Source organism: Gymnoscopelus microlampas (genome assembly GCF_963454915.1).
Source record: "Gymnoscopelus microlampas genome assembly, chromosome: 6".
NCBI lineage: Eukaryota > Metazoa > Chordata > Actinopteri > Myctophiformes > Myctophidae > Gymnoscopelus > Gymnoscopelus microlampas.
In genome coordinates this window covers 39,107,309-39,118,939 of record NC_139943.1, presented here as the reverse complement: position 1 = coordinate 39,118,939, position 11,631 = coordinate 39,107,309, and the positions used below count along the sequence as shown (strand labels likewise).

The 11,631-nt window shown below is 40.8% G+C and overlaps 1 protein-coding gene across 1 annotated transcript in view; it reads right to left on the bottom strand.

Moving 5' to 3' along the window:
* The window catches only part of mapk8ip2 (mitogen-activated protein kinase 8 interacting protein 2), a 46,974-nt gene extending 35,890 nt beyond the window's left edge, over window positions 1–11,084 (bottom strand). The window contains exon 1 of the mRNA XM_084061125.1: window positions 10,963–11,084. Within this exon, the coding sequence (XP_083917251.1) occupies window positions 10,963–11,027 (65 nt within the window). The 5' untranslated portion in view covers window positions 11,028–11,084. The remainder of the gene's footprint in view (window positions 1–10,962) is intronic.
* Window positions 11,085–11,631: the final 547 nt, after the last annotated feature.

Genomic DNA, 11,631 nt, shown 5'->3' with positions numbered 1-11,631 from the left:
TGTGGATTGAGAAGAAATTTGGCACACTATGCACTACATACACTATACAGATCAAACACCACTGCTGGCCAATATATCATCCCACACCCCTGAAACGCGGTCAACCAAGAAGTCAGTTCTTTAAACTCAGACAATTTGGTCTCATCACTGAGGAGTTTATTGACGTCAGTAGATATGAAGCAAAGGTTCTTGGATCCAGGTGTGTTTAGGAAGCTTATCAAATGGCTTTGCAGAAATCAAGAAATTAAAAAAGCATGTGCCAGTGAAAAATACTTACTCAATCATGTTGAGTAAAACCTATACACTCCAAGTCCAACTGTCATAAATTGGGCTCTGTAGTTAAAAAACACAGTCATCAGACCCAGCTATCAGCAGATTAGTGTCTATGTGGGTAAAACATCACGCCTGTTGAAACAAATAAAAAATGAATACAAAAGCTCCATAAAGAGAAATTATAGAAATTACCCAAAAGCAGCTCATTTCAATTACTTAAAACATGACTCATTATTTCATATTTCAAGTTCCAGGTTATTGAAAGATAGCCAGAGACAGGTGGTAATATCTATAGAATTCTTAACAGAAGAGACATGTACTGGATTTATAGTTTGCAAACTTTATCTCCCAAAGGATTGAATGATGAGATTCCATGACATGTCATGCTCTAGGCGATTGTCGATCAAATGAAATGTCTAGGTAGTATTTAAGATACGTTTTGCCCATTTTGGAACGATTTGTCAAAGCTGCAAGGTGTTTTCATTTCTTAGTTGTGCAATTCCTGTAAATAATGTACTGTAAATAGACATTATTTGGGAAGTAGGCATTTTGGTGCGTAAATAGGTCATCATGGTGTCACATTCGTTCATGTCTGGAATTGTCTTTTTAGGGTGAGCATTCATACACAGGTCACAGTCAATCAGGGAGAGACAATCCCACCAGAGAGTCTGATTATCTCACACCTGTGAACACAGAAGGTGTGGAGCATTATCTATTTAAGATCATGATGGTGACATTTCTGTAAGACACTCTTGACAAAGGGACCAAAACATTGAAGGTAAGGGATTCAGTAGTGAACTATTTCTACATTAAAGTAATTTCTGACTTTAATGTTCTGAGTGTAGTCGGTTGACATGACTAAACACCAAGTCTGCATCCTTCTTATTTCCTGTGTGCACATCGATGCCATCCCTTCACCAAATGTATTATCAATGGCCTCGTCCAAGCTAAATATGACAATGTGACCACACGTGGGATCCCTGTGTGTGTGTGTGTGTGTGTGTGTGTGTGTGTGTGTGTGTGTGTGTGTGTGTGTGTGTGTGTGCGTGTGTGTCCACTCATCCACAGATGTATGTGTTTCACTATGGAAAATCACCATTCACCACAGGCAGCAGCTGTTAGCACACTAGATGTCGCAAGTGCCATTTGTTCCAAATTAATTATATAAATGTCATGTTTTAGTATACATTTACATAAATGTATAAATATAATATATAAGATATACAATATGAATACAATGTATGCATATTGACACTGTGTCCCGTACACATACATATATTATATGTATGTGTACTGACCAAAGAGTGGTGGTAGAGTAAAAGCCAAATTTGGCCTGGAATCTGCTGATTAAATTATGGGATATCTTGTGTGAAAAGTTAATATTTTTGGCCTGAGGGTGGCGCTACAGGATAATCATGTGGTCACTGCTGGGGCTCATCTTCCTGGGAGCATGAATATGTTCAGCAAGTTTCATGGCAATCTGCCCATTATATTTTAAGATATCTGTGACTTAAATAGAAGGTTTGGCCTAAAGGAGGTACTACAGTAGAAGACAAGTCATGGGAGTCACCAAAATCAATAGGGTTCATCCGTGCAAATGTGTTAAGTTTCATGACAATCTGCCCATTTGATTTTGCGTATATTATCAGTCTACTATAATAACTGAATGGGTAGAGATTTGAAGACGGGAAGCATAATAGTACAGAAGGCTGAAAATGGGTGACGTCGTCATTTAAGCTAATTGAGAGAAATCGAAAAATGGATGGATATGAAGCAAAGGATTATTGACTGTTCAAACAAAGATGGTAAAAGAGAGAAAGAGAGAGAGAAAGAGGGAATGTTCATGAGAAAGAAAATATGTCCCCAAAAACTGTGCTTTTTGAGAGATGTGCACATACAGTAATAGCAAAATGTATCAAGCCAGCAGCATGCATCACATAACAGGCCACATTCAATGAAATCACTTAAGATTCATATAAGCCTTCCTGCGAGTCGGTACCATCTAACCATAATGCTCAGCCAATTGCCAATCATTTTTTATATCCTGTCCATTCATCGTTAAACCCCACTGTACTTGGCCTCTTCTGCTGTTCTCATTTTGGCTACTGCTGTATTTCCAGACTCCATTTTGTTTATCTACTCATCTGCTAAGTGCTGAAGCTCAAGCTCTCTCCCAGCCCTGCAATGCGTGTCACACCAGAATATGTCCCCATTTCCCCCTCACTGCAAAACAGGAGAATGTGTGTCAGGGACAGCTTGCAGACTTTGGGTAATGTCCACCCAATGGGCCTCTTTCTGCCTTTAAACACTGGAAAACCCAGACTGACCCCATGTCCAATAAAAGGACAACTCCACTTACTGCCTCTACCTCATCTACCCATTTTCTTTCTCTCTTTCCAAAGGAGGTGCACATGTGATGCTACTGTAGTTCCCTGTGCTAATCCATTCCTTCAGTAAGCCTGAGAATGATAAGACCGCTGTAAGTACAATTTCTGATGCAAGTTTTGGATTTGGTGAAAGTAATTACTGTGACATATCAATTATAATACATACATACAGTATATTGCCCCCTTTTACTGTGTTTTTGTTTGTTTGTTTCTTATGACGTTTTACTTCATTGTAAAGCACTTTGGTCACCTCTGCTGTTTTTAAATGTGCTCTATAAATAAATTGGATTGGGTATGCTATATCTTATAGCCAACTTTTGCTTAATTTAGAGTGTAGAGAAACACGAAGCTGAGGATGAACAGTAATCCAATACACAGACACAAGAAGACTCTGTGAGCCCCATCAATCATAATATTTAACTAATATAAAACAACACGAGCATCAGTAGTGATTAACATCAAATTTAATTCAAATTGCCATTGCAGCTTAAAATGACAGAGCATGTGACATTTTAGGCCAGGTACTGTGGATGCAGCCACCACAGTGGTGACATGTCAGTACAGTATGTGTCTATTTCTCCTGCTTAGTGTTTTCTCAAAGTCACAGTGTGTGGACCATGCCTGTCATGAAATATAGTGTCTCCAGTTACTGCTAACAACCAGCAGTGAAGGCATTGACATTCCTACAGCCCACCTCTGTGTGAGATTTTTCATCAATTATAAGTCAGTGAAAGACCCTGAGGCCTCACAGCTGGAGAGAGGTGCACCGTGCACTAGAATAATAGTCTCCTTCAAAATATCTCCTTCGTACCAATTTCCATCTATTTTGCCTGGTAACAGACTGTGAAAGAACTGAGACTAATGCCGGAAGAGAGTGAATCTGTGTCACCTTGACAACACATTGCCACTGGCCATGTTGTGGGGAATGTTATTGTGGTAGCACAGTCAGATTCATACCAGTCGCTCAGGGTCCTGCTGTTATGGCTGTGAGTCATTGAACGTCACCAAAACACAGTCCTCTCTCCCTCCACCCCTCTGCCATCATCATCTGTGCCTTTCTCCTGTGTGCACTGTATAGCCACACACACAGGCACACACAATCAAAATCATCATGAATCAAAAATTCATGCATTCTCAAACATCAAGGTGTTTAAGAAGGCTTCCTAATCAAGGGGTGCAATTCAATGACACAATTAAATATGTGTGATATAGATATTATTATCATTATTGTTATTTAAAAATAAATCAAATTAAGCCAAATCAAAGGAAGTGTGGTCTCATTTTATCTCCCTCACCCATTTCATTGGGTGAGGGAGATACATTTAAATAATGGGAAAATGTTTTAGGCTAAGACATACCCAAAATATGGATACCAGGGTGAAAGGGGATGTGGCACTGAGGTTCTGCCTGTTAATTGAGACACACACACACACACACACACACACACACACACACACACACACACACACACACACACACACACACACACACACACACACACACACACACACACACACACACACACACACACACACACACACACACACACACTTGCTGGTACTCAGGTTTCATAGAAGACATAGCTACTTCTGTTGGTGACGGGTGAAAATCATTGTTATACAAAATCATGGCGAGACAGAGAGACTGCACGGGGTGGCGAGAGAGAGAGAGACTGCACGGGGTAGCAAGAGAGAGAGAGACTGCACGGGGTGGCGAGAGAGAGACTGCACAGGGTAGCGAGAGAGAGAGACTGCACGGGGTAGCAAGAGAGAGAGAGACTGCACGGGGTGGCGAGAGAGAGAGAGAGAGATGGAACAATTATGTTGAAGTGAGCCTGTGTGTTTGATTTAAGCCTCTTACCTCATACCGTAACTATGGCAACCAGCCATCCACCACCCCACCCATTCTGTCACTCCCTCAGCTTCCAGCTGACTTCAAAGTAACATAATGCAAAACTGGAGGGTTAATATTGGAGTAGCCATCAAGAGACAGGGTTAAGGTAACAGGACACTGTCAGCTAAAATGACTCTCTTTAAGGCCACAGGTGGATAAACTGAAAATCACACAATAACTATATGCATTGCTGTCCTCTAGTGGTTCTTTCCTCAACCACATTAACCCTAGCTTCCCTATTCTGGGTCATAATGGGTGAACATTCTGCGAAAATAGGCAACATTTGGCAAAAATAGCAGATCTATGAGATGATGTGAACTTGTAGATCAGCTATTTTTGCTATGTAACATACAACAAGTATATAGGGTTTAGCCCATTAAGACCTGAAGCCGATTCTACAATGTCTTCTAAATCCCAACAGTATTCTAAAAAACCTACGTTTTCATGTCAGTGGTGCTCAAACTTTGTCGTGTCAAGGAGCCCCAAAACTATATGAATTGGCTGCGGACCCCCATCTCAAAATATTTAGTTCCAGGGACCTCCAGAAGCAAAGATTTGAGTTAAAATGTTTTCGCTTTAAAGAGGTGGTGCCATGGTTTTGCACTTTTTCTGTTTTTCATGTGTATGAGGTTGATAGAACTTCATTAAGCCCACTGGTGGCGTTTTTATGGTGTTCTATGTCTTCTCTGACTATTTTGAGTTTCTACCTGGAGGCTGAAACCTTGAGGGTCAAACGTGCCAATAGAAAAACAGCCCTTTAGTGACATAGTAAAAATACACCCTCCCCCTCATTATCATAACACAACAGGTGTGGGCATGAGGAGGAGGAGAGGCTAGGACAGGTGGGTGGTGCTAAGGTGGTGGAGGAGGTGCTAAGGTGAGAACCAGGTAGGCCTATACTTAATGAACTGGAGGCGTGTCCACATAAAAACATAATTTTAACAATTTCTGTACACTTTTTTGAAAAAAGTCTTCCTCCTAGTATAACCATAATTCCAGATGATTATGTTTTAGGGGGGGAAAAAATCACTGAAAATCGCACCCTGTCTTTAAAATAATATATATTCAAAGATTTGCACACATTTTCACGATTTTTCAAAAATAGCAGATCTACAAACTCGTAACGCGGCACTCGGTGCCGCACTATGAGCTTGTATATCTGCTATTTTTGAATAGCCAAAGTGTAAAATAATGTTTTTTTATCTGAAATCAAAAAGTGATACAGATGCGTTCAGTTTTTGCTCAGTGATTCCCCCCCCTCCCCCCCTAAAACATAATCATCAGGTATTATGGTTATACTAGGAGGAAGATTTTTTTTTCAAAAAAGTGTACAAAAAGTGTTAAAATGATGTTTTTATGTGGACACGCCTCCAGTTCATTAAGTATACCTGGTTCTCACCTTAGCACCACCCACCTGTCCTAGTCCCTCCTCCTCATGCCCACACCTGTTGTGTTATGATAATGAGGGGGAGGGTATATTTTTACTGTGTCACTAAAGCGCTGTTTTTCCATTGGCACGTTTGACCCTCAAGGTTTCAGCCTCCAGGTAGAAACTCAAAATAGTCAGAGAAGACATAAAACACCATAAAAACACCACCAGGGGGCTTAATGAAGTTCTATCAACCTCGTCGACACATGAAAAACAGAAAAAGTGCAAAACCATGGCACCACCTCTTTAAATATAGCTAGTAAGGTGCCATTGTTGCAATTAGTGCTGAAGTTTTCATGTAGACATGAGAGTGAATGCTGTTGATGTTCGTCTTCTGTGATACTTCATAATCATCCCATATTTCTGAATCATCTGTAAGTTATCTCTAGAGACTACTCTAGAGAAGAAAACTGAAGTGAAAACTACATTTCTATTGAGTTCATGCTAAATATTTTGGACAACCAGAATAAAGACGGGAAAGAATGTAGTTGATGTGCAACATTTCTTTCTTTCTTTCATATCAGGCAGCAACAGGGACCAAGAAACGTTCCTATGATAGTGATGTAAGCAACTGGTAGAGAGACCTTTACGTGGATGACACACTACTGTCATTCCCCAATCCCCACAGCTACAGAGGCCATTGATGTTTTGAAGCGAGCACAAACTTGCAGCTACATAAGAAAGCTTCTAACTACTTTGACTCTGTTGTTCCTAGAAGGACTTATGTTTTGATGTCTGTTTTTACTGTCAAGAACGGATAGACGATCCTGCCGATTGACGTAGAGTTCTGTGGACAGTCGTTTCATATTTGCATGGATGAGAAGGTAAACCCCACACCATTTTGATAGCCCAACAGTCCATTTGATGTTTGTTAACTTATTATTATACTTAGGCCATGTTATACTTTTGTTTTCACTGGCGACCTGCACTTTGGAAGTCCTTAGACTGAATAATTTGCCCAGGGTGCCTAGTTGACACCAGTATGAAGAATGGAGGAGATTAAATGAATCACTGTTGGGAGGCGATAGAGCTGCACATTCCACACAGGTATGCATTATTGTCCTTTTCCAAGGCCAAAAGTGCAGAGCTTTGTGTATTCTCAAATGTGTCCGCTAAAGCAATCTCAGCAGTTGCCTGCCTGAGCATTACTGAACGTACTATACCTGGGTTGGACAAATGTGCAGCAGTGTTGACCTTGGAGATAGCCATAGTCATTGTTGAAGAAATAGACCTGATGCTAGACGCAGTAAAATATTTCAGACAGCAGAGTAGTGGTGGTTTACACACAATCGGACATGACGATTCTATGTGTATGTGAATAATATTGTTCAGTGCGTCAGACATTTTGGGCAGATATTCATTAATATATAATACTTTGTGATAGTATGATATCATATCTCACAAAAGGTGCCATCTGTGCTAGTGGGCTAAGGATGGTCTGAGGCAAACATCCAAGGATTTATGGGGTGTGCAATTGATAGAAAATAAACAGGCCTTGGCGGATAGTTTCTGTTTCCGTCCTGGAAAGCCAACCTGAGAGCGATGCTGTCGGGATGAAAGACAATCAAACTAAAATACATTACTGTCCAATTTTAAATTATGAAGACTTTCCTAGCAAGGATGGCTTATATCAGAAAGGTGGACATCGAGCTGTATATCCTACATTTTGAACATTTCTAGTTCCAGGAGAAAAATAAATACAATAATAATAATAATGCAGCTGAAATTTGACTCTGAACCGAAGATTTTCTCTATGCTTCTTTGAGGCCTATATCGGTATCATATACATACCTATGTACGTGTCTGATGCCTTCATTACTGTATCACTGTACACCACAACATGTCTACCATTCAACTAACTTCACCACGCCTGTACTTTTTCTTTCTCCAAGGGAATATAATCCCACATTTGTCTAGCAGAAGCATTGCTATTGAACTATACTATTGAGCTATCCTCACTCATGGATGAATATATAAGTCAGTGGTATGTTCTCTGTATGGAGTAAATTTCATCATCCCTCAGTGTGGGAGAAACTCTATGATATAGAGAGAAACAGCCTCTGGGAGGGCTTATGTTTCCACCTAGGAACATAACACACAGTGCACACACACACACACACACACACACACACACACACACACACACACACACACACACACACACACACACACACACACACACACACACACACACACACACACACACACACACACACACACACACACACACACACACACACACACACACACACACACACACACGCGCACACACGCTCACACACGCACACACACGCTCACACACACTTTAATTAATATGATTGGTATTTGGTACCCTGACATAGCTCAGCTGTTGCTGATCCAAGATGATTGAAGACGTCAACAATCAGCATTATGCAAAATTCTGCAATAATCAAACAAATATTTGTTCATTTTCAGAAGTCACCTAGACATCAGTTGGGTGGAACCTAATGAAACTGGGCTATCGATCACATGCTATGTGACTGAGGCCCACATTCTCTTGTGGGCCTCATGCCCAAAAAAACAACAACAAAACTAAAATAAGACAAAGAAAAGCTGAGTCGCAAAATGAGACAATAGCAGGCGTGTCAACATAACATTCTTAACACAAGTAACTTAATGGAAGAAATACGTAAAAGGTAATGAACCACCAGTGCTGGAGTAAAGAACTCATGATGCTGCAAAGACAAAAGCTCAGTAATGTGCTCAATGCTGAGGTCATCAACTCTCATGCAAAACATTGGCCTATTGATCTAACGTGATCTGATCTGACCATGCGATGATGCCATGAACAGTAACTAAATCCCTGATGAGTGCTATGGAGCTGGGTTTATAAAACATGTGCGCATTAATCACATTAATTAATCACAAAAACGTACAAAGACACTACTTACTCATAACAAACTGCTTATGAGCAATGTATTATTTGGCACTACATCCATAATACATAAAACAGAAATAGAATGGAATAGGGAAGAAAACAAGGTGGTGAATTTGTATTAATTAAAACTTTCAAATGTCTTAGCCTCAGTTATTAGATGCATTAGTTTTGGCCACTCTTGTCAGTCTTGTCTTTTGTGTCTGTATGATTCCTGCTTTATTTCCCATATTGCTTTTGTTGTTTATTGTTTATTGTAAAGAGGCCAAGTAATGTGACACTGGCATTGTTATGACTTCTTGGACTGTACTGTTTAGTTCCCTCACATTTATATATCAAGGTCATTCTCATGGTTCTTTACACAAGGAATTGGTTACCGTTATCTTTATTGAGGTGCAGGAGTGGGGAGGAACTGCATGGACCAGGTTTACTAATAGGATTAAATTGCATTGTCTAAGGCTTGCTGCTGGAACATGGAGCACCCATAAGGATGACAAAAGCTATGAAGCACCTACTGTATTTCACCTCTGGTAAATATTAATTTCATAGCATGTTGTCTTTCTTCTTCTATTTTGTCCTCTATTATAATTACTAATATTTAGGACTGGGCTATATATTGATACTGATTATTTATCACTGTAATTGTACTGTAGGGTTTTCTATTTTATTTACCCCCCACTTAGCAGGGATCTAAGGATGGCAAGATTGGTCGGTTGGTCCACCCGTCTGTCCCAAACAATGTAGGACTTTGATGAGCAGCTTTGTGCTCCCTGAATGAACCCCACTGATGGTGACCCTACGGCCTTTCCTCTAGTGTTAGTGTTACCCTTAGGTTCAAATGTCCACTTGTATAGGATATCTCAAATTTTTACTGCCATATTCCCATGAGACGCTGCCTGACCTTGCCATTTGAGTGACCCCATGACCTTTTCTCTAGCACCACCCTCAGGCCTAAATGTAAACTTTGCACACACTCAAAATCCCAACTTTTGCACTTAGTGATCACAAATTCTGCCTTTTAAAATGTTTTAGACCCCCAAGCCAAGTGGGACAAATGTGGGTTGGTTCAACCCACTTTGTTCCAGTTGGGTGTAGCTAGCTTAACATGTGATTTATCCATACAGATATCATGTTATTTAACACACGTCAATATTCCATACGGTCTGCTATTATCATAGATGAGATAATGAGATACACCAGAGTTACATCAGCATCAGCATGAAAAAAAGAAAGAAAAAAAAAAACACGAGACAATACAAAACAATACAAACAATACTCAATGTAACTTGTGATCCAAAATAGGCCTATTAGCCTACCATCTGCAGCAACCAAGCTTAAATTACAGCAGGGACACTAAATTGAAACAAATGTGAAATAATGCAATCAAACCAGATAATCGTTTTGAAGGAATGTAATCATAACAGTCGACATCTGAGGCTATATATCATTCCCCTTTTTTCTTATAGGCATTGCACAAAAACCATGAAATTGCAATAATATATGCTTTGTCAAAAGCGTTTCGGCCAATATAAATAGTCACGGGGAATGCAACACATTTGGGCTTGTCTCAATAGGGCGTGGGCCTCACTCCCTCTGAGGTAATTGAATCTGAGAGAATGCGCAAGGCAGCTCAAATCAATCGTTTGCCCTCTCGTCTCATAATGGTATAGCCTACTCTCACTTCTCACAATGGACCGATCCTTTGATTACTAACAAAATGATTGCCATTAATAAACATGTAAACGCTTGATCGCTTTCAGTCAACAAAATAGAAACATCCTTCCCATGCAATCGCATCTATAATAGCCTATTGCGTTATAGCGGCTGCAAGATGTATAGGGAGGGAGTAGCAGTGGCAGCAGGCAGGGCCTATAGCTCATTTTTTATCATGTCTTAAATTTTGTGTCACTCGGTAGTTTTTGCTTTACTAGGATCTATATAACAATCAAAACACGGTTGTAAGTGATCTATAATATCCATTTTATCCCGCTCTCCCCGCCATCCGTGTCTCATTGTCAACGGATTGCGACCATCGTTCCCACCATGCTGCGTCTCTATTCTGGCGCGGTGGGATCTGATCTTACCTGCAACCGGGAGGAGAGAGGGAATGGAAGGTGGAGAGGGAAAACATCTCAGCCCTGTCCGCCATCTTCTTCCACAAATGACTCAGAGTGACAGCAGAATAAAATCACGGAGGGAGCGGCAGTCCATTCACGACGATCGGAGGCGACAGGCAGACGCAGTTATAGCTAAATCTCAGACAGCGGTTTCTCTGACTCTCACTGAACACCCCCTGTTCTGTTGTGGTGTTCTGTTCTGCTTAGGTCTGCGGCCACACAGACAGATACCCCTGACAGAAAGATACAGATACCTCTAATCAAAACCACACGAACCTATAGAGCCATGCAACATCAAATCTACATTGAACTAGATCCACTCTCGGGGGGGAGAAATAAGTGTAGCTTATAAGTGTAGCCTATAGAAATTCTCAATACGGAAAATCAAAACAAAAACAAAAAAATCATGTACTCTCCCGATTCGTGTGCATGCCAGCAGCCATACAGCCGCAATCCGCGTGTTGCCTCAATAAATGTCTGTATGGTGAATGTGTGCTGTGTGATGCTGCTGCTGCTGCTGCTACTGCTGCTGCTGCTATGACACAGACCGGCGACGGGCCAGCAGTGCAGAGAAGGGGAGGGAGGGGGGGGGGGTATGAGCACACTGTAACAATGTCAATTTAACTCTGTGAGTGT